A 27,225-nucleotide genomic window follows, 5' to 3' on the forward strand; every position below is an offset into this window, starting at 1 on the left:
TAACCTAACCTAACCTAACCTAACCTAACCTAACCTAACCTAACCTAACCTAACCTAACCTAACCTAACCTAACCTAACCTAACCTAACCTAACCTAACCTAACCTAACCTAACCTAACCTAACCTAACCTAACCTAACCTAACCTAACCTAACCTAACCTAACCTAACCTAACCTAACCTAACCTAACCTAACCTAACCTAACCTAACCTAACCCGAGTATGCACCCATCCGTTGCCTAGAACACATATCGCTCCGCGTTTTTATTCGTTTTTAGTGGTAAAAACCGGAGCTAGGCGCGCGAGTTTTTGTGTGGTGATAAATAAGTGTGTGTCTCGCCAGGATTATCGTTTGCAGCACCATCCACCGACGGGATCCTGAGTTCTGGAACCTGGACTTCAAGGTAGAATAACAGCTAGAGGTACGGCGGAACACAGTGTTTCTTTACGTCAATAGATAGTACTTTTTACGACCTACGCAGCGGTGAAAGCGCCAAGAAGATTGGGCCTCTACATCGGGAGTTATTAACATCTGAAATTACCGATTTCCCACGTGGTGACCGCATGGAAAATTTCCAATAACCTCAAATCTAGTCGGCCAGCACGTGTAAGTGACGCAACTGTGTAGTTTACCATCGCTACTAGGCCCTCTCTAACGGACCGAGGACTTCGCCCGAACACGGAAACCAGACCTGATCTCCGGACCTGAAGGTACCAGGCGACCAGTAAGGATCTCCTGCTCTATACATCCTGGAGCACTAGTGTTTGGGGTCATTCCACTCGTCCTTTAAAGACCTTTCCAACCAGCGTCTGGTCCAACACCAACCCCCCCCCCCCCACCACCCCCCACTCGTATTTTCCAAAGTACCGTTATATCGCACCCACACGAAACCTTCCCCCCCCCGCCCCCGCCCCCCAGGTACCTCACCCCCCCTTGCGATATCTCCGAAAGTATTAGAGATAACCCCCCTGTGTGAGGGCTCGTTCAAATCAGCACGGAAAAAGGAACATTTTGGCCCCGCCAGTTTTCCCCCCCCGCTCAAGTCCCTTCACCCCCGCGGGAATATCTCAGGATATACAACACCTACACTCAACTGTGAGGACTCATTAGAATCGTCAGGAGGAAAGGAATTTTTTGGCTCCAACAGATACCCCCTCCGCCGAGATTACCTCACCCCCGCGGGCCATATCTCGGGAAATATCAGAGCTACCCTACCTTGTGAGGGCTCGTTGAAATCGGAACAAGAAAAAGAACATATTGGCCCCGCCAGATTTTCTTCTCCGCACAGCGAGATTGACTTGGAGCAAAAACAAAACCCTGAAATCCACAAACAACAACCACCAGGCACATCACGCACACCACGCGGAACCTTTGCGCCTGGGTGGAGCATACTCAGTTGCATCAAGACCGGACAACCAACATCAGTGTCTGGACTGTAAGTTAAGTGTAGTGTAATATTTATACATAAGTAAGTATTGTAATATTTATACATAAGTTATAGTTTAATCAAGTAAAGACATCAAAATAAATTTAAGCAACATGTCGTCGAACGTAGGCAAAGGAAAGGAAGCCGCGGCAGTACCCTCTACCTCTAAATCAAGGTCAGTATGCTCAGCAAAGTCTGTCACACGCTCAACAGAGCAAGTAAAAACGACGAAGCCGACCAGATCGCTGAGGGAGAAGGTACTGGTGCGGTCGGCATCCCGCCGCTCATCGCTTAGTGAGGACACCCACGTCTCATCCCTACCCGAGGAGACTATCCTCAACGAGACGGTCACCGAAAGGGTGTCAGAGTGGGCCAGCAAACCACATCTTCTGGTAGACTCAGACGAAGAGTCGTCGGACTGCTCCTCAATATCGGAGACGGCGCCAGGGAGAAAAAGCATGATCCATTTCACCACAAAAAGATCCGGGGTGGAGATGGATCTAGCCACTAAGAAAGCAAACGACATGCTGCTACAAGGAAAGGACGCATTGGAGTCAGCTGGCAACATGAAGCGGGAATGCAAGCAAACCGCCCTGGAGAGCTTGCAAGGCCTATATGAGATAGTCTTGTCGCTATCCGACTCCAGAGCGAGACACAAACACAACTTAGAAAAAGAGAGACATAGGCACGCTCAGGAATTGGTCCGGATAGAGCGTGCCCACAACAAAATGATTACAGGTACACTCTCACAACTAACCACACAAATAACGGACACAAATAGACAATTAACAGAAAATTCAAACGAAACAAAAGCCATACGTAGCTGGCTGGGGCACGAGACAGAGGAGCCCTACAGGCAGATAAAATATATTTCGCAGAGAATGGTGCACTTGGAGAATGCGATCGGTAAAGTTACTGCACAGAAGTGGGAAGGCCCTAGCGAGAAGAAGGCGAAAGGCGACCACGACCAAGTAGCAGCGAGCCACCAGGCTAGGATATCTGCTCAGTTGGACCAGGTGTCTAAACAGCTGGACGAACTGAGGAGGGGCCTGGACAGAGTTGCGAACGACACCAATCGCATTCTCACAGATGACACCAAAAAGCTAAACAGCGAAGTGCTGGAGACCCACATGGAGGAGACTGGGAAGGGTCTGACAGAGGTAAAAGCGGCCATAGAAAAGGCTGAAAGTAAGATCTGTCAGACAGTTACCACGACCCCTATGGCTCCGGCGATGTCACCCGCTGTTAAGGGCGACCTCAGAAAACACTTGGAGCCCATAGCTGAAAGGCTAGAGGCAGTATCATCGGAACTCCGGACGTTGCGAGAAGCGCGAAGCAAAACCCCTCCACCCACAACCAGCTTAGGGGCGGAACTCGCACTGGCGGAGTTAGCCAAGGTAACGGCCTCAGCGCAGCCGACGTATGCGCAAGTAGCGCGTAAACCAAGGGTCCCACAACCTAACCACACCCTGATCGTGTCATCTACGGATCCTCAAAAGTCGGGGGAGAAGGTAATTGACACGATCAGGGAGGTACTGGACTGCAGGAACTCCGGTGCCAGGGTGGATAGGATCCGCAAGGGCCGAAACCAAAAGGTCATCCTGAGCTGTAACAGCAAGGATGACCTAAAATTAGTTAAAACCAAAATTGAAAGAGGGCAGTCACTAAAGGTGGAAGAGGCCAAAACTAACAACCCACTGGCAAAAATCAAAGACGTTCTGGCGTATCATACAGACGCGGAGCTAGTGGAAACCGTGAGAAGACAAAATGACCATCTTCTACAGGGACTGAGTGCCAAAGACATAGCGATCCGAGTCCGATACAGAAAGAAGGCAAGGAACGCGCTAGAGTGCCACCCAGTTTTAGAACTCTCTCCGGAAGTACACAAAAGATTCCTCGAAGCAGGGAAAATCTATGTAGGTCTACAGAGAAGACCAATTGTAGACCAGTCTCCGCTAGTGCAGTGCGCCAAATGCTTAGGTTTTGGCCACACGAAAACGGTCTGCCGAGAGAGAGACAGCTTCTGCAGCCACTGCGGGGGAACTCATACGTGGGAAAGCTGTCTGGGCAGGAAGGAAGGCAGACCCCCCACCTGCAGGAACTGCCAAAAAAATAAAAACACAACAATAAACCAGGGGCATAACGCATACAGCGACGAATGCCCAGAAAAACAAAAATGGGATGCTATAGCTAGGTCTCGAATAACTTATTTACATTGCTAAAGGTGCCCCAAACATCAAAATTATCCAGGCAAACCTTCAGAGATCAAAATTAGCAACATCAGAACTACTAGAAACGGCGCACAAGAGAGGGGTACTTCTAGCTTTAATCCAGGAACCCTATGTGGGGAAGACGGGAATGCTTAAGCAGTACCCAGGCACGCAAGTCATCCAGTGCACTCTCAATCGCCAAAAACCGGTTAAAGCTGCCATCATAATCTTCGGAGACAAGTTGGAGGTCATTCATGACCCACAAATTGTAACCGAAACCGAAGTGGCGGTTTTGCTGAAAGTAGGTCAGATGAGGTTAGGTTTGGTCTCAGTCTATTATGAGGGAGACCAGGAAATTGAACCATATATGGCACGAACACAGTTAGCGTGCCAACGGCTCAAAACTGGGAACCTCATAATAGGCGGTGACATAAATGGCAAGAGCCACTGGTGGGGATGGAGCTCTGAAGATGAAAGAGGAGCGGACTACGTGGCTTTTCTAAATGACATGGACCTCCATATACTGAACACTGGAGATACCCCAACCTTTGAGGTCTACAGGAGTGGCAAGCTGTGCTCCAGCATAGTCGACGTCACGGCCTGCAGCCTACCCCTGCTAGGAAAGATAGAGAACTGGAGAGTGGACCGAAGCATAACTTCCGCAGACCACAATGGCGTCACCTTCACTCTGCGTCTAGAATCGGAATTGACATCGCTCAAACCGGTAACTACCCGCAGATACAACACGAAGAAAGCCTCGTGGTCGGACTTTGCAACACACTTCAGGGAAACTACAGAGGAGAACAACATCACTCCCCAAGCAGTGGAAGCCACAAAATCCCCAGAAGATATGGAAGCCTTAGTCTCAGCCTATGTCTCTGCCATCCAAAAAGCCAGCGACCATGCTATTCCGGTCATGGGCTCATGGAAAGGCAGTCCTACACCACCATGGTGGTCTGATAAACTAAACCAACTAAAAGCTCAAACGCTACGAGCAAAACGCAGGATAAGAAATGCAGCGCCACATAGACGAGCCAAGGTAATAGAAAATTACATAGAAATAAAAGAAAAATACACCAAAGAGGCCAACAAAGCTCAGACTGAGAGTTGGAAAGAGTTCTGTACAACCCAGGAAAAAGAGAGCATGTGGGATGGGGTGTATCGGGTAATAAGGAAAACGACAAGAAGGCAGGAGGACACGTTGCTTAAGAACAACGAAGGCAACACCCTCAGCCCGGAAGAGTCGGCTGAACTCCTTGCCAAAACCTTCTACCCAGATGACACGGAGACCACAGACAACTCATACCACACCAAGCTCAGACAGCGGATGGAAAGCAATCATGAAACCCTACTGCAAAGACTGCCTGATGACGATCCACCTTTCACATCGGCAGAATTGGATTTAGTGCTGAAGACCATGAATCCAAAAAAGGCCCCAGGACCAGATGGGCTGACAGCGGACATATGCACCAGGGCCATAGCCTGCAACAGGGAACTGTTCATGTCAATAGCGAACAAGTGCCTATCACTACAATACTTCCCTAGGCAATGGAAACTGGCCCACGTCATTATACTCCGCAAACCAGGAAAAGAAGATTACACCCATCCTAAATCTTACAGACCAATCGGCTTGTTATCGATTCTGGGCAAAACTGTCGAGAAGCTGATGATAGGTCGACTGCAGTGGCATACTCTACCAACCCTCAACAGAGCTCAATATGGCTTCATGCCACAGCGCGGAACCGAGGACGCCCTCTATGACTTAGTGAACCACATCAGGACAGAAGTTAGCAACAAGAAGATCGTTCTGTTGGTATCACTGGACATAGAGGGAGCCTTCGACAATGCGTGGTGGCCGTCAATCAAAAACCAACTAATCGAGATGGGATGCCCGAGAAACCTTTACGCTATGGTATGTTCATATCTCACTGACCGGAAAATCAGGGTCAACTACGCCAGAGCAGCATTCGAGAGGAACACGACGAAGGGATGCGTCCAAGGATCCATCGGTGGGCCAACCTTCTGGAACGTTATCCTAGACTCTCTGCTACACAAAGTAACTGACGAAGGGATTTATTGCCAAGCGTTCGCGGACGACGTGGTTCTTGCTTTCTCAGGTCACGATATTGCTGTAATGGAGGAGACAGCTAACAACACTCTCGCAGGAGTGGTAAGATGGGGGAAGCGAAATAAGTTACACTTCGCCGCACATAAGACCAATGCGATGATCATAACAAAGAAACTTAAATACGATCTCCCAGTCCTCCATATGTCCCAAAACAGGATACAGCTAGTCCAAGAAATCAAGCTCCTTGGACTTATCATAGACCACAGGTTAACTTTCGAATCGCATGTAAAAGCCATCAGGAAGAAAACGGCTGATATATATAAACAACTGGCATGCGCAGCGAGGGTGACTTGGGGTCTAAACAGTGAGATAATAAGGACCATCTACGTGGCGGTGATTGAGCCTATTGCACTGTACGCAGCAAGCGTATGGTACCCCGCAATGGAGTTTCAAATGATACGTAATCTACTAGATGGACTCCAAAGGGGATACGCACAAAAGATCTGCAAGGCGTATCGTACGGTCTCACTCACCTCCGCGTTAGTCCTGTCGGGGCTACTCCCACTCGACCTAAGGGTTCAAGAGGCTGCGCAACTCTACATGGCGAAAAAAGGCAAGTCGAACGACTTTTTACCGCCAGATAGAGAAATGGAACAATGGGTCCATTACCTTGACCAGCCTCACCCCTCTACCTTCACCAAAACGGAATTTGAGATCCTCGAAACCTTGGACGTGAAAACTCTAAGTTCCCACCAAGTAACAGGTCCGATCATCTACACGGACGGCAGCAAGATAGAAGGCAAAGTAGGCGCTGCCCTTACATGGTGGGAGAATGGAGTTGAAAACAAATTCCTCCAATTTAAATTAGACCCAGCATGCACCGTTTTTCAAGCAGAACTCTATGCACTGCACAAAGCAGTTTTGCTTGCAAAACGGAGCGATGCTCCTATAGTTAACATCATGAGCGACTCAAGATCATCCCTTGAGTTGCTCGAAAATCCCAAATCAATTCACAAATTAGCTTGCCAAATAAAAATAAACATTGAAAAATGCAATAACAATAACAAAAAGATCAGATTATTTTGGATCAGAGCTCACATCGGCACGCCCGGGAACGAAAGAGCGGATGAACTGGCAAAAACCGCAGCAATTAACATCAATACCTCCACCCACTATGCGAAAATTCCTCTATCCTATGTTAAAAGAAAGATACGAGAGGAATCAGTACGCAAGTGGCAGGATAGGTATTTCACCTCCGATACAGGACAGATCACCAAAATCTTCTTCCCTGATGTAGGCCCGGCTTACGCCTTGGTGAGGAAGATTGGGGCGAACTATCTGCTCTGTCAAGCCTTTACAGGCCACGGAGGAATTGCGCAATACCTGCACCGGTTCCAGCTCAAAGACAGCCCAGGATGTGAATGCGACGAAAACGTAGCAGAAACCGTAGAACATATCATTCTGGACTGTCCGCGTTTTGCGGCATTGCGGATGGGACTCGAGGTCCAAACAGAAACAAAAATAACATTAAACGCTCTACACACCCTACTGGCAGACCCTAAAACAAGGAAATACCTCACTGAGTTCCTCGAAAGAGTTTTTAGGACTGCTGCCAATAGGAACAGCTCTATATCCAACAACAGACCCGGAACACAAGATCAGGGTTCCTCCACAAGAAGCCGTTCACCGACCACACAGACCATCGACGCCCCCACAGTTGAAGTTCGACAGCTGCCGATCATCCAGCTGCTGCACTATGGAGGGCAAGGTGAGCCGGGAATACGGCTCCGTGGAGTGGCCCTCTTCATGGATAACAACACGGAAAGGCTGGGTATAAGCTTCTGCAACGCAGATGCCAGAGGCAGAGTGGTGATTTCACCAGGCCTGGCGACCCTACTTAACGGAAGCACCTCTAGAAACACCATGAGGAGAAGAACTTATAACGCATTGCCTGAGACAGCAGTGGCCGATACGCACTGCAGAATAGTAAGATCAAGAAACAAAGAGATCGTACTATTCAAATGGAACAATCTGGTGACTCCATTTGCTCAGGCGAGCAAAGTTCTCAAAGAACTCAGCACAATAAATATAGTAACTCCGAAACGCATAAGCGTGGATGCAATGGCGGTAGGATATGTGAAGGGCACGGTGGATGACTACGTAGGTTGTTTGGAAGCTTCAGTAAAACATGAGGTAGTGGTGTACGAAAACAGAGGGGAAGACCTCAGTTTTCTTAAACCAAACAAACAACACCCACCCGCGGCCCCGGGAACACCTGAAGCACCAAGCGGCTCGGAAAAACTACAACTAAAAAGGTCACTGGAAAACCAACCAAAATCTAGCTCGACAACAGAACGAATGAAGAGCACGTTCAGAACCGCAGTGAGCAGGTTTTCTGCAGCCATGCAGAGTATTTCCGGCAATAGAGAGCAAATAAACATCACAAACACAACAACAAGGGTAGAAAAGGCCTTACAGACATTTACACAGAAACAACCAAACACAACACAAACAACATCTAGTTCAACAAGCACCATGGCAGAAAAAGGTCAAGTAGTACCTCCTGTGCTCAGGGAACCGAGTGGCCCCCTAGATCATGTCATAAACGCTTTCCTAGAATTCCAAGCTATCACTACAGCAGAGCAAGTCGTTAGCCAGAAAATCTGTAAAGAAATCTTACAAGCTTACAACTTCGGCAACACTGGCCTTTTAAAGGTGAGGCTCAAGGAATCGGAAGCAGCGATTTATGACAACAACACCAAACAGAACATCATAGGTGAAGAATCGGGAGACCACATGGTTGCTTATAGTGCAAAATACGGTTTCGTCGACCGTATTCAAGAGGACAAAAAACAAAATAGACCTACGTCACCTCAACAGTTCAAAGTACCGCAGGACGCCCCAATAGTCGTGGTGGCTAGATGCACTAGAGTTATGCTCAATGAGAAAACTCTGGAGAGAGCCAAGACTATTGCTGGGATAAACAACGAGTCCCTGGAACAATGGACAGTTCCCAAATTTACATGGGTCAACGGAGTTCCAGGATGCGGTAAAACAACATGGATCATAAACAACTTTGATCCAATAGGTGACGTAGTCATAACAACAACAACAGAAGCTGCCAAAGACCTAAGAGAGAGGCTCACTCCAACCATAGGAAAGGATGCCAAAGTGAAAGTTCGGACGATGGCATCGGTATTAGTGAATGGTCTTCAAGAGCATGCGAGATCGAGATGCACGCGTCTCATCGTCGACGAAGCTTTGATGAACCACTTCGGCGCCATCATCATGGCAACCAAACTGGTAGGAGCGAGCGAAACCCTCTTAATTGGTGATAAAAATCAACTGCCATTCATAGACAGGAACAACCTTTTCAAACTCCATTACTGCCGTCCCAACCAAGTAGCACGGGTCAATCAAGAGCTGCTATGCACGCACAGGAACCCTATGGATGTAGCATATGCGTTAAGTGAAGTCTACAACGGCATATACTCGTCCAAACCTCGAGTAAGGTCTCTGGAGCTGAGAAGGTATTCAGGATCGCAAATCCCGAAAGACTCTACAAACACGTTGTACCTTACCCATACCCAAGGCGAAAAGGAAATGCTTAAGACCGAAGGGTATGGAAAAGGTGAGGGATCGCGAGTGAATACCATTCATGAGGCACAGGGAGCTACATTCGAAAGGGTCATAATCGTCAGAACAGCTGCTAAAAAGATCCAGCTATATGAGAGCGTCTCCCACGCCGTAGTGGCAGTCTCACGTCACACGGTATGGTGTACATATTTTACCGATGACAACAGTGACGCTACCGCCCACTTCATCACCCGGGCGACATCTGCTTCCGCGGCAAACATCAGGGAGTACAATACAAGGATGGCGATAGCCAATAAGGATGAGAAGGTGGTGAAATCCTCACTAAGCGTGCCACTAGATACATAAAGAAATTATAAAGCAAACATAACAATATATACAATAAAAAACAAAAAAAAAAAAAAAAAAAAAAAAAAGAAATTAAAACAAAAAAAAAAAAAAAAAAAGTCTGTACTTCTTATTAAAATATAGTTATAAAAAAAAAAAAAAAAAACAAAAAAAAACAAAAAAAAAGAATATAAAAAAAAAAAAAAAAAAAAAAAAAAAAAAAAAAAAAAAAAAAAAAAAAAGAATATAAAAAAAAAAAAAAAAAAAAAAAAAAAAAAAATATAAATAATAATAAATATATATAGATATACATTAACATAGCATTAATTATAGTTATTATTCTAATTAGATATACTTAATGATGTAACTGAGTATGTTTTACTTTTCTCAAATAAAATGTAACATAATAAATTTACTAATAAACATAAAAAAGGGCACGGACGAACCGTCTGTGGATACTAGTTTTATTAATAAAAAAAAAAAAAAAAAACCGAACCCAACCCAACCGAACCCAACCCAACCGAACCCAACCCAACCGAACCCAACCCAACCGAACCCAACCGAACCGAACCCAACCGAACCGAACCCAACCGAACCGAACCCAACCGAACCGAACCCAACCGAACCGAACCCAACCGAACCGAACCCAACCGAACCGAACCCAACCGAACCGAACCCAACCGAACCGAACACAACCGAACCGAACCCAACCGAACCGAACCCAACCGAACCGAACCCAACCGAACCGAACCCAACCGAACCGAACCCAACCGAACCGAACCCAACCGAACCGAACCCAACCGAACCGAACCCAACCGAACCGAACCCAACCGAACCGAACCCAACCGAACCGAACCCAACCGAACCGAACCCAACCCAACCGAACCCAACCCAACCCAACCCAACCCAACCCAACCCAACCCAACCCAACCCAACCCAACCCAACCCAACCCAACCCAACCCAACCCAACCCAACCCAACCCAACCCAACCCAACCCAACCCAACCCAACCCAACCCAACCCAACCCAACCCAACCAAGAAAATAGACCAATCCAAGAAAATAGACCATCCTCCAACTCCTTTTTCCGAAATTACCAAACCTAAAATTGTGAAAAAAAATACAGAAATTAGCTTTCTACTTGAAGATTTACAGAAAACCTCAGAAATATACTTTTTTTGAATAAAATGGTCACTTCTGGAGGGCAAGATGAAAATTAAAAAAAAAAACAAACAAACGAGCTTGGCAAGTTATATATTTTTTTGGAATTTTGAATAAATAGTTTCAAGTTGTCTAAGAAAATAGACTATTCCCCCATTTTCGCCGAAACTACCAAACCTGAAATTTTGAAAAAAAATACAGTAGCTTTCTGCTCGAAGATTTCTGGAAAACCTTAGAAATATAATTTTTTTTAATATAAAGGTCAGTTCGGGGGGGCAAGATGGAAGTTAAAAAGAAAAATAATTTGCTTTAACTGCATTGTTTCGTACATCAAACAAACAAGTTTTGTAAAAGGATTGCAAATATATATATTTTGTAGTTATGAAATAAATAGTTTTCGAGTTATTCAAGAAAATAGACCATTTTCCCCCCTTTTCTCGGGAACTACCAAACCTAAAATTTTGAAAGAAATACAGAAGTTAGCTTTCTACTTGAAGATTTCTGGAAAACTTTGAAACTCTAATTTTTTTTAATCTTTTTTAATTAGCGTTGTAAACTATTCAAAATTGTACTAACTTGCTCATTATTATTAAACCGATTCATCAAAACTAATTTAAATTTTGTTAAATACTATACTACTATACTATTATAATAACTTAAGGCTTAAATAAATATTTAACGAAACAAATAAACCCAGAAGAAACGAAGAAAATTATATACATAATTATTAATTAGTTTTTGAGATCCTCCGTAACGTTCCTCCGTAGCGTTGGATTTACAAGACGGAGCTCCTGGGTTCGATCCCCGGCTGGGCCGATTGAAGATATCTTGATTGGTCCAGGTCTGGCTGGTGGAAGGCTTCGGCCGTGACTAGTTACCCTACCGACAGAGACGTCCCGCCAAGCGATTTAGCGTTCCGGTACGATATCGTCTGGAAACCAAAAGGGGTGTGAATTTCATCAAGTTAGTCTTCTTCCATCTTAGATTGCATCATCACTTACCATCAGGTGAGATTGTAGTCAAGGGCTAACTGGTAAAGAATAAAAAAAAGTTACAATTTCAGGTCAGTTTTCAAAAACATGATAGATAAACAACGTTCGGAACTCTCGTCACGCGACTGGACTTGTCTGGTTTATTTTTAGTAACGGCTAATATCAACACCACACTGGCTTGGAACCGACTTCAAAGTGATCAATAGGTAGAAAATATTATAATGTTATTTTTCTCTTTATAACTATAAAGTTTCTTGGGTACGTTAATTTTTTGAAGTCTTTTTTAAAAAAAAATAAAAAAAATATTTAAAAAAAAAAATAATTCAGAATTCTATGGGTTATCATTTAGTGTGATAAATTGAAATCATATGAAATTCATCCTAACATCGCCTTCTCTGCAAAGTCGAAGTTATTGTTAATACTTACACTTGTTGGTAATACATTATACACTACTCAGCAATCAGCATTAGACTCTGTGAATCTTTACTTCTATACATACTAATAATTATTATACGTAATGTTTGTGGTATTGTATGGGGTAATCTCTGGATTTACTGAATACATCGCCTTCAAATGAATCAGCAGATAATCCACAGCAAAGCAGCAAGAATATAAAAAGGTGTTATTTTTCGCATTTTAGTTTAGTCGATACGTTGTACGTTTTGAAGTCGGTTTAATTTTTTTTTATCAATTTTTTTTATTTTTCCGTTTTGTAGTCTTACTAGATACAGATCTAGGCAAGAAATATTTCGCCGCAGATAATGTAATAAATATAATGCTGGAATGCAGTGAGAAATGGAATATAGTTAGGAATTATCTGGACAATATAATGAAGATCAAGGAGAAGGATGAAAGAGAGAATGGGAAGTAAAATAAGACTCGCGACGTTGGTGGTAGGCTTTATGGCAGGAACACCAAACGTCTAGAAGGTAGGAGGGTTTTTTAGCCGGTAAGAGTCCGGCACTACCCAACATGGGTGTCCATGAGGATTTTCCCCCCTACGAAAAAAAAAGAAATATTTCGCCGAAGGTGCGTTGCTATGAGTCGTGTCGGATGGAAACTTTGGATGAAATAGCGTTGTCTGACTTAGATTCAAACAAATTAATTAAAGTAGGCCACAAGGTATAACGCGATTACGCAACTAGTGTTCCCTCTCAAATTGATGCATCAGCAGGACTAGTACGAGTACGTAGTGGTTTTTCAATGTAACATTTTAATCCTAATTAGGTATTATTTTTGAACCGTATGAAATAAGCCCAACAAAATATAACTGCTGTTAATCGATAAGGAGCACTGTCCTTCGTCCTCCTACTTACTTCGTACCCCTTTATACGTAATGACAGTTACAACCTATGTAGGTGGAAAGTCCTCATCACTACATGAAACACAATCACAAGGGAGAGCCGTGATAGCCCAGTGAATATGACCTCTGTCTCCGATTCCGGAGGGTGTGGGTTCAAATCCGGTCCGGGGCATGAACCTCCAACTTTTCAGTTGAGTGTATTTTGAGAAATTAAATATCACGTGTCTCAAATGTTGAAGGAAAATATCGTGAGGAAATCTGCATACCAGAGATTTTTTTTAATTATCTGAGTGTCTGAAGTGGTGGACTCCTAAGCCCTCTCATTCTGAGAGGAGACGCTAGCTTTGCAGTGAGCCGAATATGGGTCGTTAACATAACGTAACAATAACAAGGTAGCTGAAGATTTCCGAACATTCATCAAAAGGAACTTCATGCCAAGGTTCATTTTGGGGTCGGGTGGGCCTTTGCGGTCGGGGGCCTTTTGGGAAGGGGGATTTTTGGGTCGGGGGTCCTTTTGAGGACCCTGGAGCTCACCAGCTGTCTTCAAGTCACGGCGTACAACTATAGTAAAAACATTGTCCTCCGATCAGCATCGCAGTCGGGTAAAAGGTGTCTTTTTTGGTGTTAATTTTTTCCGTCGTACCCCCTTTCGCAACGCGCGATAAGGAACTTCGCTCCAAAAGAAAGGCAAACACGGGATAGATCTTTGAGGCGAATACTTGGGGAGGCCTGTTCTGGAAAGCATGATAATCAAGAAACCGATGTCTAAAACTAAAAGTTAATATTAAAAGCATATTCGTATTTTTTTTTTGTAACAGAGTAAGATGTAAATCGTAAGATTGTTAATGAAGGCTTTTATTATTATTCCCACGGGAACGTGAACTATGTAGGTAAAACTGGAGTCTGCCGTATTGAGTGAAGATAGTTTAGGTGTAGTGAATGAGTATTTCATATGGATATAATTATATAAAAATGCCAAGTTGTAAACAAACGAGTTTATTTCGTCTCTATCAAAAGAAATTCGACTTATCTTCGATCACGTTATTTCGTCGTATAAACTATTTATATAATATAATTTTATTTACAATAATATTAGTGTCTTGCTTGCGGGCATTAGTTACGCCGCGTTATTGCGCGTGGACGCACAGCGTCAGCGCACGGCGGCAGATGTGGGCGCGTGGGCGCACGGCGATGTGGGCGCGTGGGCGCACGGCGGCAGTTGTGGGCGCGTGGGCGCATCGCTCGGGAGCTACCGCGGTGGCGGCGGGCGCGGCTTGGCGGCAGCGTACGCGATCTCGGAAAGACGAACGTCGATGGGCGCCCGCTCGTCGTACAGCGTGGGCGCCTGCAGGATGATGCCGGCCGAGCCCACCAGCACGGCCAGCGTGAAGATCCACAGGAAGAGCCGGTCTAACACCATGGCCACGTACTTCCAGTCCTCCTTCACCTGTAACACGCAGCCACGTGAGCGGGGGCGGCGGGGCGGCGCGACGGTGAGCGGCCGGCGCGCGCACTCACCCTGGTGGACTCCTCCTCCTTGCGCGTCTGGTCGGCGATGTAGTTGATGCCGTCGATGGCCTTGTGCAGCTCGGGGCAGCGGTGCCAGCGCCGCAGCGCATCGCACAGCGCCGGTGCGTCGTGCACGCGGCACGTGCCCGGCGAGGGCGACCGCTCCCCGTCCGCGCCCGGCGCCACCGCCGCGCACGGCGACCAGCCCTCGCTCGTCACCAGGCCTGCGCTGCAAGCACACCGCCGTCGATCACGGTGCAGGTGGGATGGGGGCTGGGGGCGGGGAGGGGCGGCTCGGGAGCGAGCGACACTCACAAGCGGCTGCGGTGCGGGTCGAGGCGGTAGTGCGGCCGGCGCATGACGAGCAGGCGCGGCAGCACGTGGATGAACACGCGCCGCACCCACGGCGCCATGGTGTGCGTCTGCGGCGAGCGGAAGTGCACGTTGAGCACCACCACCGTCACGCAGATGCTGCGCAGAGAGAGGGGTGAGCGAGTGATGCACGAGGGCGGGGCGAGGCGGGAAGAGCGGCGCTCACCTGAACGTATCGAGGATCATGGTGAAGAGCACGAACTTGCCGAGCAGCGGCACCACCAGCGACGTGGGCGGGATGATCTCGGCCAGCAGCAGGAAGAACACGGTGAGCGACAGCAGGATGGAGATGGACAGCGACACCTTCTCGCCGCTGTCGGAGGGCAGGTAGAACACCAGCACCGTGAGGAACGAGATGCCCATGCACGGGATGATGAGGTTCACGGTGTAGAACAGCGTCTTGCGCCGCATGGTGATGTTGAATGTGATGTCCAGGTACGGCTCGTTGCAGCACGTGTAGAACTTTTCGTTCCTGGAACCACGAACGGGACTAATGACTGAGCTGACCCGATGATTATACGATTCATTCAATAGTAGAGGCAAAGTGTAGCCTACGATAGGACGAACGTCTCTGTGAGCAGTCGTCGAAACACTAATGTATAAGGAAGCAGTCGCACCTAACCGCAGGCACCTCCAGGATGTCCCACTCGACGGACGTGTAGAACTCGCTGAGGTCCACGCCGAGCTCCACCACGTTGGTGCCGCGAGCCTCGTCGATGTGTCGCAAGTCCACCTGTATGTGTGAATGCATTCATGAGCTGTGAGCACCTCGTGGCTGCACTGGAGGTTTGTCTAATCACCCGTCAGTCTTTAGCAAGTATTCGGAGCAAAGCTTACTCGCACAAGTAATGATCAAGTAAGAATGCTTTTTTTATATATGAAGATTCTAATTTAGTAATGGTCGAAATTACGAATCTGTCTGCTCAAAAAATAAAAAACGTATTGTGTCGGAGGTGTGTTCAATTTATTCGGGGCCTTCATAAACGAACGTAACGTAAGATTCGCACAAAGCACGATGACGCAACAAGTGAAATCGTCGTCATTCAGGGATGGATGGACGGAAGGAACGTCGGCTGACATATGTTTACCTGAAATCCATCGTAAGTCCAGGAGCCAAACTTCATGATGCAGGTCTGCTGGTCGAAGGGGAAGTACTCGACGTCGATCTCGCAGGACGACTTGTAGATGGCGGGCGGGCGCCAGTCCACGCGCCCCGTGTAGTTCAGCGTAGCTTTCGTCGCCAGCGTCACCTCGAAGTTGCCGTCCGCGCTGCAACACGTCGCCATTGCGCCACTGAACACTCTGCACTGGAGCGCTATTCGTGACGTTTTATAGACTCAACTGTGTGAGTCTTGAAATTGTCTGTATCTGTCCCTCACCTAAATAGATACTGATACAGGCTGATGATGACTTTATATCTATGTCCACTGCTGGACATACAGGCCTTTCAGAGAGCGCGCAACCACACATGATCCTCCACCTTCCTCATCCAGTCACCGTTCATATCACACAGGCAAGACACCCTCATTAAAACTTTTGTCTTCAGGCTTTGGGGTATTGAGAATTTGAAAACTCATCACAATTCCTAAATGCTGGCCAACCGAGCTGAGTTCTTCTGTCAGCATCCTTGTTGAAGTTATTCCTATCTACTTGTATATATATCACCGAGATAGTATTCCTATTCCTGAAATCCCAGTATTCCTGAACAACTTCGATGCTGACGTTATTGACAATTCGTATGAATGATGATGATGATGATGACGTACGTACATTGTGCATGATTTTGGTTTTATCCACAGTCATCATTAAACCCACATGTCTGGAGGGTTAGCTAAGGTCGGTCAGCATTTTCTCAAGATCTTGCAGCAAATGTGCCAATATTACTACGTAATATTACACTAGCAAAACGCAGTGTAAATGTATTATCTGTTTTTGTTGCACCCCAACATTTCCAATCCAAAACCTTGAACACATCTTCGAAAGCACAGGTGAACAGTTTCGGGGATATAGCATCTCCCTGTCTTACTCCTCTTTGAATGATGTGTTCGATGGGAACTTGGAGGGTCATGTTCCAGCGCCGTACAAAAATTACAACATTTGTATAATTATAGCGCCAATCAACGTGGCATCGATGCAATGAATCGAGAACTGCCCAGGATTCGATAGAGTCGAACGCTTTTTCTATAGCAGCTTTTTTTTTTCAAAAGAATAAAAACAGAAAGTTTGTACTCATACTCGTAGATTACAGGAAAACTAAAACAAGTTCATGATCTTTAATTTTTCATGGTAAATCATTAAATATTGTGCGTATTTAGGAAAAAAATGAGCCCAAATATTTTATTATTAATATTTTAGGCCAGATTTCAAAAAAACAAGATAGATGAAGTGAAGAGTTCAACTCGCACTTGCCCGATTTTTTTTACACTGTTGTAAAATTGACTGTCAGTTGTCACATCCCTAGAAGCATGTTAAATGTTATTAGTTGGTGTTCCGGTTGCGATAGTGCATATCATAATATGAGTGCATTTCAGGAGCTTCCTTTACACTTGCTGACATATCGCCGGGGGGAGCGGCAACATATTCTCAAGACCGGCAGGTACCTCGAGCACAAAGGGAGGCTGTCTTTGGCCATACACCCGCGACGCTTCTGTATTTTATTATGAAAAACGTGACAACCTCGCTGTGAGTATTATTTACGAGTCTCTCGGGAGTGCGATAAAACGAACTAAAATTTTTGGCATTTGACGACATTCGCTGCAGTGGAAGTGTCTGGGGCTAGGGGGACTAGAGGGGCTAGGGGACTAGGGGCTAGGGGCCAGTTACTTGTTGTAGAGCACGATGTCGGGCCGCCAGATGTGGTCGGACGGCACGTGCAGCATCTCCACGCCGCCGTACTCGCGCGGCTCCCACGACAGCTTGTAGTCGTACCAGCTCTGCGCACAACACACGCGGTCAGCACAAGCAAACACCGCAACACTCGGCACATTCCATCTGAACACTCGATATTTACCTGCTCCACCCATAAGTTTGTGGTCATGATCTGATTTTTTAAATTCTGAAACAAAACACTCGGATCAGTAAGTGTCTGTATCGCGAGGGGTGGGGGGGGGGGGGGTGGGAGGCGGGTGGGAGGAAGTCTCACCACGTCGATGAGCTGGCTCAGCTTGAGCTTGATGCGCACGGTGAGCGCGTCGCTGACGTTGAGCACGGGCCGCACCAGCTTGTTGTAGTTGCTGAGCAGGTCGTCGTACAGCCGCTTGGCGTCCGGGTTGCCGGCGCAGCTCGCCAGCAGCAGCGCCAGCAGCAGCAGTCGCGCCGCGCCGGGCACAGCGCGGGCGCGCATCGCGGCGCGCGCATGGCGTCAGCGCATCGCGCGTCGCGCCCGCGCCCGCCCCGCCCCGCGCCCCGCACCGCCGCAGCCGAGCCTGCGCACAGCACACGGTCACTACCTGCTCCCCGTCTGCAGCACCACAAACAATTTAGTCAGAACTTTATTTAGATATTGTGATACTTGTTTTTCTCTTTTCAGTTTAAATATACGCGCTGGGACGCGGCACGCTACTGACACCTCCGCGTTTCAAAATTCGTTAAAATCAAATAATGGCTAATAAGGGCCTTGAAAGTCTTATTCTTGACCTACAAAAAACAGTGACTATGTAGCTTGTCATTAAAAGTTGACAGCTTGGAAAGCAAAATATGTGAACAAAACTTAATAATTACAAATCAGTGTAAAGTGATCACCCAGTCGAAGTGCTATAACGGAAACATCTCCAAACAGAATCCAATCAGCGAGCAGCACGGCCATGCCAGAATGCTCACAAAATAAAACGCTGCAGCGCCCCATTCGACAAGTGCCGCTGGACTAAAGCGCCAAAACGCAACGGCTGATTCAAAGCGTGCAAGGGCAAGCGTCATTGAGTCATACGCAAGTGTGGCCACGACACAAGCGAGTCCTCAAACAAGATTACTTGAGACTCATCAAGTTAGAAAAAACCCGACCCCATTATCAATAGAGGTCAAAGAAGACGTCGAATCATCAGTGATTAATCATGATTGGCAGAAAGTAAAAAACTCTCAAGAAAAGGCCGCCCCAGGGCAGTCATAAGAGGAAGCGGTGAGTTCGACTGCAACCTAGAAACCGTAGAAAGAGTCAAAAAATTCATGCTTGCTACCTTAAACCTGACACAAGTGAAGAAGCTATAAAATCATACATGGAAAAGCAAACCCTTGTCAGGGGTATATGAAGTGAAAAAATTTACATTAAAGCATATCTACTATGCATCTTTTATGATAATAATAGTACCAAATATTATGTTTCAATACTTCATGAGTGCTACTAACTGGCCTGCACGTACAGAAATTAGTGAGTGGTTTCGACGAAGCGCCGCCGCTCAACAAACGCGTGTTGTGTGGCCAATACTCGGAATACTACCCGCAATACTCGGTCAGTGATTTGTCAACAAAACACTTGATCGTTAAATAATAAAACTGACATGCTCAGAGTGTTATTAAATAATGACTTTCGGTATGATATCCCAGCCTTAACAGAGCATTGGTTAACACGCGATCAGGTGCAATGTATTAATATAGAAAATTACATCCTAGTTTCTAGTTTCTGCCCTTTCTGCCGTCATAAGATCGTAGAACATGGCGGTTCATATATTTTTCTTAAAAACAATTATAAAACTACTGAAAACACTGAAATATGTAACTTGAGGGAAGTCTATCCTAAGTCGCTAAAACAGGTTAATGTATGTCCCTTATACTTTAACCTGTAGCAAAGGAAGTAAAACTGATCCAAGATGTTACAGACCGATATCAATAATCCCCGCGGTAGCTGAAATACTCGAAAATGGTTTGACCGACCGGATAACAGAATTTCTGTCTGAAACAAACACACTCTCAGACTTACAATATGGATATCGCGCGGGACGCTCGACTACGATGATGGTGCGTGAGGTAGTGCGAACGGTGTTAGAAGCTCGTGATAGGAAAGACGAGGTCACAGTCCTTATTTGCGACCTCTCAAAAGCTTTTGACGTAGCGGATTATAACATCTTGAAAATGAAGTTATCGCACTACGGAATAAATGGTCCAGCTCTAGAATTATTGGTCTACTTTATGCAGAATCTAGTAGCCTCATTACGTATAATGGCGTTCCACAGGGTTTCTCTCTGTCAAACCTGGCTTTCACTCTGCTGCTTAACGACCTCACTCACAGTCTAAAAAATGTCGAAACATATATGTACGCTGATGATGTAGCTGTTCTAATCTCAGCAATAACGTTAGACCATCTAGAAAATAAATTGAACAGAACGGATGAACAATCGGTTTCAGACAAATGGCCTCGCCCTTAACATCTCAAAGACCCAGTTGTTCTGATCTTGAGCAGCAAATTGTATATTTAATCTTGCTGGTCATAATTTTAGGCCTTTGTCTGTTTCCATTAAAAGTAAAAAAATAGAGCAAGTGGATAAAACTTTCTCTTTATGTTTCCTGATTGACGTGGGTTTAATATGGAACTCTCATATTGACAAATTATGTGGTAAATTATCTACAGCATTCATTGTACATATCACATACATTGTCAGAAGAAGCATCGTTTGCATGCTATTTTGCATCTACAGTACGGAATTGAAATATGGGGCCGCGGTGCTGAGTGAGAAAGCGTTTTTAAACTGCAGAAGCGCGCGGTCAGGACACTTGCTTACGTATCGCACAAAACGTCAGCTGGACCTTATTGTGCAACTTTAGGCATTTTAACGTTGTCCTGCTTATTAATTTATAATGTAGCAATATACGTAGCGCAGAATCAAAGCCAGTTCGTCAAGAGGAGCGATTGTAACTTAAAAATGCGATACCCCAATAGACTTTTGAGCAAATATCACAGTCTAAAAAAAGCGTTGAAGACAGTAGCAGGAATGGGTCCAGAAGTTTTAATAGGATTCCACAATATGTAAAAATATAACGAATATTAATACTTTTAAAAATAAATTGAAAGCTTGGCTTGTCGAGAAGACTTTCTATAGCTACATCAAATTTCTAGAAAATAAACTTGTGACATTTAGTTTGTTATATATATATATATATATATATTGTTAGTAACTACTATAATGTATAATGATTTTAAAATTTATTGATAAAAGTAATTTATAATTAAGTATATTAATGATGATTTTGTCATGATTAATATGAACATTTATGAATTAAATAAGACTATGAGTACAACTAAGTACAGACAGTGTCATTCCTGACTTCAATACATTCTAGTTAGTCAATTTTACTTCGGTGGTCACAATATAATTGGTACGTTTTGATAATTTGTGTTAAACCAGTATTATATATACATGATATAATATATATACTATTCAAATGATCTTTTCACGACCTTTCATTCGATACCCATATTGTTAGGATAAGGTAAAAAAAATTTACCCACCACTTTTTTTATTCTTTACAAGATAGCCCTTGACTACAATCTTACCTGACGGTAAGTGATGATGCAATCTAAGATGGAAGCGGGCTAACTAGTTAGGAGTAGGATGAAATCCACACTCCTTTCAGTTTCTACACGGCATCGTATCGGAACGCTAAATCGCTTTGACGGTAGGGTGGTAACTAGCCACGGCCAAATCCTCCCACCAGCCAGACCTGGATCAATTAAGAAAACCTCAATCTGCCCAGCCGGGGATCGAACCCAGGACCTCCGTCTTGTAAATCCACCGCACATACCACTGCGCCAATTTATATATAATACTAGCGGATGCCCGCGACTTCGTCCGCGTGAAACTCGATGTAAACTTTCAACTACCGCTACCCTACCCCTACCCTACCCCTACCCTACCTCTACCCTACCCCTACCCTACCCCTACCCTACCCCTACCCTACCCCTACCCTACCCCTACCCTACCCCTACCCTACCCCTACCCTAACGCTACCCTACCCCTACCCTACCCCTACCCTACCTCTACCCTACTCCTACCCTACCCTACCCCCGTTTTCTAATTATTATTAATATGAACTTTATACAATAACAATAAAGCTCAAATTGACTACGTTTTAGTTACAAATCATTTGTATGTATAGTTTTTAATTAACAAATAAAATATAAGGGTTGATCGTAGAGGGGTGAAAATTTAGGGTTGTATGTATTTTTGTATGCTGTGTCATAAAAAAATAAAAACAAAAAATTTTGCCTAAAAAAAAAAAAAATTTAGGGGTGGACTACCCTTAACATTTAGGGGGATGAAAAATAGATGTTGGCCGATTCTTATACCTACTGAATGTGCACAAAAAATTTCATCAAAATCGGTCGAGCCGTTTCGGAGGAGTTCAATGTCGAACACCGCGACACGAGAATTTTATATATTAGATGGATATTTTTCATTTACGGCCTATGTCACTACCACAGCTCTGACAAATTTAATGACACCCATATGTCAAAAACCATCCACCCGTTTGGGCTGTTTGGCGTGCCAAAGAAATACATATAGAAAAAACATACATACACTCATCTGTCTTTCTGTCCGTATTTTTTGTTGACCGGGCATCACGCTGAAACTACTAAATGAATTCAAATGTAACTTGGCAAGGATTGAGATACGGAGAAGGATTTATGCTACTTTTTATTCTGAATAAAAAATAAGTAGGGGGTGAAATAGGAGTTGAAAGTTTGTATGGAAAGTACTTAAGTTCGGTTATGTCAAACGCAATACAAATTAAAGCAGACATTAAAGTCACCTCACGCTATGTGCATTCAAATATACAAAAATACAATAAATTAGACGCAGTCTTAAAGAGCCAAACTACTCGAAATTTCAAAACAAATCTCTTTCGTTGGCTGGGTAATAAATCGTTTTACTCATTAGACGAATATTTCGCGAGATAAATTTTAATTTGAAGGACAATTATTTTGTTTAATCTAATATTAATGCATGATTTTCTTGTAATTTCTTCTATATCTGACTATTATTAAAATAACATGTCTCTCTGCGGTAGATTGAAATTTCATTTGGACATATTTTCGTATAATTTAATTTCAATTATTTATATTTAAATGTCAATCTTAATTGTATTTATTTTATTTGTAACAATTATAACATTGTAAGTAAATAATATTACTTGAACAGTGCTTTATAAAATTTTAAAATTTACACACCATGTTAATGGTATTAGAGACTTAATTATACTTGTAAAACACCATAAAATTTCATTTCATTAATTTTTAGAGTTACAGTTTTAAGAATTCATTTGTTCATTAATCATAAAAAACTGGCCATGTGCGTGTCGGGCCACGCGCATTGTAGGATTCCGTAGATTAAGTTAGCACTTTGATCCCTTAAGTAATGCACAAAAATACCGATAACGATACCCCACACTATAGAATAGACGATAAAAAATTGATCCTCACTTTGCATGTTGGGAAGGAACCGCAATTTGTTTTTTTATAAATTTTTCTTTTTACTTCTTTATATACGTAATTAGTAGAGATACCAAATCTCATCTTTCTAGTTTGAATAGACTCTGAGTTATCGTACTGACCACTTTATCATTTTAATTAACAACGGACTAAGTATGCAATTTTCGATTTTCAATTACGTTTCTTAAGTTGGTCGACTTAAATAGCAATTCTTCATTAGCAACTCTTTAAATAGCAATTGCTTATTAGCCACGGCCATTGCCTTATAGTTTACCTTCTAATTTCATTATATATCCTACTTCCGTGAAATAGTGGGGTATGTAGGTGGTGAAATAGGGGTAGAAACTTTACATTGATTTCCACGCGGACGATGTCGCGGGCGTCCTCTAGTGTAGTCACTGCAAACCTAGTGCAAGCTTCAGTCCCCACATTAATATATTACATTATTATAGCCTAACAACATTGTATTGTATGGGAGAAAAAAAAATTCAATTTCAACTACAACTCTTATATAGTATACGTTTATGTTTAGTTGGTTGACTATAACTCTTTAAATAGAAATTTCGTTGTACATCCTACTGCTGTGAATTTTGTAACGCATCAATAAACAACCGTCTAGCTGGCAGAGGGGGGGAACACTTGACACTAACAAAAATTAGCCCTTAAAACATTTATATTTTACAAACGGACCTCTAAATTGGAAAATAGTGTTTCCAGACCACAATATTTTTTGAAGATATTTCCCACACCATGATATAAACAAGTGAAAAAATCATTCTCTCTAAGCATGTAATAATTTAAAAATTATATTTTTCAAGATTGTTATTTCAAATGGTAGTAATAGTCTCCGCGCTAAATAAACGGATAAACAGTTGGACAGTCATGTCCGTCTGTCTGTCTGTCCACGGATAAACAGTTGGACAGTCATGTCCGTCTGTCTGTCTGTCTGTCTGTCCACGGATAAACAGTTGGGCAGTCATGTCTGTCTGTCTGTCCACCGGATAAACAGTTGGGCAGACAGACAGACAGACGGACATGATGAAATTATAAGTATTGTATCTGAACTACGGAACGGATGGCAGGATGCCACAGAGTATGTCATGGCTTGAGCTCTTACCCCCCCCCCACCTGTATCCGCTAGTGGCGTGGCGTACTGAATGTCATTTGCGTGAATTACGCAGTGGATATGGGTATTGGTTGCAGTGCACAATATCAAAATCGTAGACAAGCTGTTTGCTGAAAAGGCATTCGTTTAAAATTTATATTGGTTCTTTCTGGTGTTCCACAAGGTTCCCGGTATTTCTTTGTTATACATAAATGACATAGAAGATTCTCTTAATAATAGTAGTTACTTTATATACGCGGACGACACAAACTTATATAGAACCTTTACATATTATTGTCTTGATAATTGTCTTCAGTTACAAGATGATCTAAATAACTGATCAGCTTATTTATCTCATAGCTTATAGCTTATTAGCCGATTGTACACTTAATCAAGTCTTTTTTAACACGATAAATGTATTGTCATATCGTTTACTAGAAAACAATCCATTAAAAAATTATAATCTTTCTAATAATACTTTTAAACGCGTGAATCAGATTCGCAATTTGGTCCTGTATGATATACTTACCTTCAACACACATATAGACAAAATTGTATGACGATCATTTTATTTTATGTTTTATTAACTGTATAAGTAACCGTATTAGTATTTACCGTTTAGTAAATATCTAACTTAAAAAAAAATATTTTCCCTTTGTACGTTCAATTTTAGATTTTGGTTGAAATATCAAAGTTATCCCATTTTACAAAGTTCATATTAATCGTGTAGAAATAGTTCAACGTAAGTTTATCAGAATATTGAACTTTCGTAGTTTCTATCGTGATTACTACGACAAATCCCACCACCAACACCAAACACCACCACAGACAAGACTATACGAGCAACGAAAGCAATTTGATGTTAAGTTTTTGTACAAAATTATAAACGGCCTCAGTGACTGCCTGTGCTACTTTCAGTTTGTCGCAACCGTAAATTACATCTTTTCATAAAAAACATACACGCAAGTGTCACGTTATCGTGTTATTGATGCTGTGCATCTCTACAATGATGAAATCTTTGATTTGGACTTGTGTTTTAATTCTCTAGATAATATTAAGAAGTCGTATTTGAGAATATAGCTATAGTTATAGGTATTTCCTAAAACGTATACATTAAAATTATTTTTTTTAGTGTAATGGTAACATGTTAATTATATTAAAAAATGAAGTCAACCAGATCACGCTGCACAACATTTCGGCAATGCATTGTCAATATCCTAAGAAATATTTATTATTGTAAAACCTCTGATTGTAATGACTGTTTTTTTTTTCCAGAATAAATAAATAAAATAAATATATAGTAGTGTAGTGAAGTTATGATTAGTTGAATCTTGTAAGTTTAGTGGACACAATCCAACAAACGTAGAACTATCATACGAGTACGTGAGAGCACGCGCGGCGCGGGGGCGCCAGCTGTCTGTCCGTCGTAGTCCTGCAGCGCATTCGAGGAACTGGAAATAATTAGTTTCAATAGTTTACCGCACACCGGCGCAGTCGACGGCTCCTCAGATGCACGACACTTCAGATCACTGACATCGCTACTGCGACGGTGAGGACTTGCTGACTTAGCCAATCATTTCTTCATAATGTGGTTTACGTTACAGTTGATCAAAAATATCATGCTTGATGTATATCAATTAAAAAGAGGATGTGATGAGTAGTAGGCCTTCCGCGATGTTTTTTTACAAGGCAATTTATATTACGAAGATGCTCTCTCGAATCACATTCACAAGTTCAATACCTACGTTGCGGTGGACTGTAACTTTCACGCGCGGTTTCGTATGAATTAATTTTATTCCTTCAAGATGATCTGTACGCGAAGTGATCTGTGAGCCGCTATCTCCCAAATTTCACTGAAATCTGTCGCTCACGATTGTCGGCACTTGTGATTTGTAGGCGATCAAGTGATCGGCGGTCGGTCGGCCGCCGCTCGCTCGGCGCGATACGAACCCTGGGAGTGAGTCGCAGCGCGCGCTCGTCAGCACGGCATGGTGGGCGCACTGTCGCGGCACTGCACTGTCGCGCGGCGGGCGGCGCTGTCTGCGGCTGGAGGCGCACGGGCGCAGGTCGAGCGCTGGCGGCCGAGTGCGGCGCGCGCCGCCGCCGCCCGCCCGCCCGCCCCCGCCCGCCGACGCCGCCGCCGTCTTAGGGAACTTTTAGTGTCCAAACAATACCAATATTTTACTAATTTGGTTCATTTATGAACTTCGGAAGTCATTGGCGATACAATTTGTTTTGTGTCTTCAGTCTTATGAACATCAGCGAAGTGAGACCCGCCTCTGCCGTAGGATACTGTCTTACGACTTGTGATATTAACGTGTGAATTAAATTTGTTCGTTTAAAACGATACATTCGCTGACTCGACGTAGGTATACAGTCGTCGGTATTACTCAGCACGTACCAAATCGCAAACTATTTCGTGTCGTCGTGTCGATACCTATTACCAACTCGACAGCGGCATGAAATCAGCCAAATACCTACCTACCTACCGACTGTTCATTCAGTTGCATCCGAGCGTCTTTCTGTGCAGTTGTGCACTCGTATGTACCTTTCAGTTCAGGGTCAGTTTTGTTGGAAATATTTTTTTTTTTATTCTTTACAAGTTAACCCTTGACTACTATCTCACCTGATGGTAAGTGATGATGAAATAAATGTATTGCCACCAAATACATATAAATAAGAATGATACAAATCTAAAATTCATGTACCTTCTTAGTTTACAAGCACTGTTGAAACAGTGA

The 27,225-nt window shown here is 43.8% G+C and overlaps 3 protein-coding genes across 4 annotated transcripts; 2 read left to right on the forward strand and 1 right to left on the reverse strand.

The window, feature by feature from the left end:
- Window positions 1-107: 107 nt before the first annotated feature.
- LOC128198591 (uncharacterized) lies at window positions 108-3,647 on the forward strand. The gene has a single exon (XM_052884739.1). The coding sequence runs from the start codon at window positions 1,539-1,541 to the stop codon at window positions 3,645-3,647; it is 2,109 nt and encodes a 702-aa protein (XP_052740699.1). The 5' UTR covers window positions 108-1,538.
- On the forward strand, window positions 3,643-9,720 carry LOC128198590 (uncharacterized). The gene has a single exon (XM_052884738.1). It carries the CDS (start codon window positions 3,784-3,786, stop codon window positions 9,643-9,645), a length of 5,862 nt encoding a protein of 1,953 aa, XP_052740698.1. The 5' UTR covers window positions 3,643-3,783; the 3' UTR covers window positions 9,646-9,720.
- Window positions 9,721-14,059: 4,339 nt separating this feature from the next.
- On the reverse strand, window positions 14,060-26,561 carry LOC128198571 (acetylcholine receptor subunit alpha-like). 2 transcript variants are annotated; one of them, XM_052884676.1, is made up of 10 exons: window positions 26,435-26,561; window positions 18,103-18,385; window positions 17,971-18,015; window positions 17,784-17,893; window positions 16,049-16,229; window positions 15,578-15,693; window positions 15,127-15,432; window positions 14,904-15,059; window positions 14,598-14,817; window positions 14,060-14,526 (listed from the first exon to the last, which is right to left on the reverse strand). In XM_052884676.1, exons 2-10 carry the CDS (start codon window positions 18,301-18,303, stop codon window positions 14,329-14,331), a joined length of 1,533 nt encoding a protein of 510 aa, XP_052740636.1. In that variant the 5' UTR covers window positions 18,304-18,385; window positions 26,435-26,561; the 3' UTR covers window positions 14,060-14,328. The 2 variants fall into 2 exon arrangements, with proteins under 2 accessions (XP_052740636.1, XP_052740635.1); XM_052884675.1 differs by having other exon boundaries at window positions 25,964-26,555.
- Between the last annotated feature and the right edge of the window lie 664 nt (window positions 26,562-27,225).

This window comes from Bicyclus anynana, chromosome 12, assembly GCF_947172395.1.
Source record: "Bicyclus anynana chromosome 12, ilBicAnyn1.1, whole genome shotgun sequence".
NCBI lineage: Eukaryota > Metazoa > Arthropoda > Insecta > Lepidoptera > Nymphalidae > Bicyclus > Bicyclus anynana.

Bases quoted from the DNA above. Each gene is read 5' to 3' on its own strand.
- LOC128198591 (XM_052884739.1), top strand. From the start codon at position 1,539: ATGTCGTCGAACGTAGGCAAAGGAAAGGAAGCCGCGGCAGTACCCTCT.
- LOC128198590 (XM_052884738.1), top strand. From the start codon at position 3,784: ATGCTTAAGCAGTACCCAGGCACGCAAGTCATCCAGTGCACTCTCAAT.
- LOC128198571 (XM_052884676.1), bottom strand. From the start codon at position 18,303: ATGCGCGCCCGCGCTGTGCCCGGCGCGGCGCGACTGCTGCTGCTGGCG. The intron at 15,060-15,126 runs GTGAGCGCCGCT...CTCTCTGCGCAG, and splicing joins ATGATCCTCGATACGTTCAG to CATCTGCGTGACGGTGGTGG. The intron at 14,818-14,903 runs GTGAGTGTCGCT...GTGTGCTTGCAG, and splicing joins GACCCGCACCGCAGCCGCTT to CGCAGGCCTGGTGACGAGCG.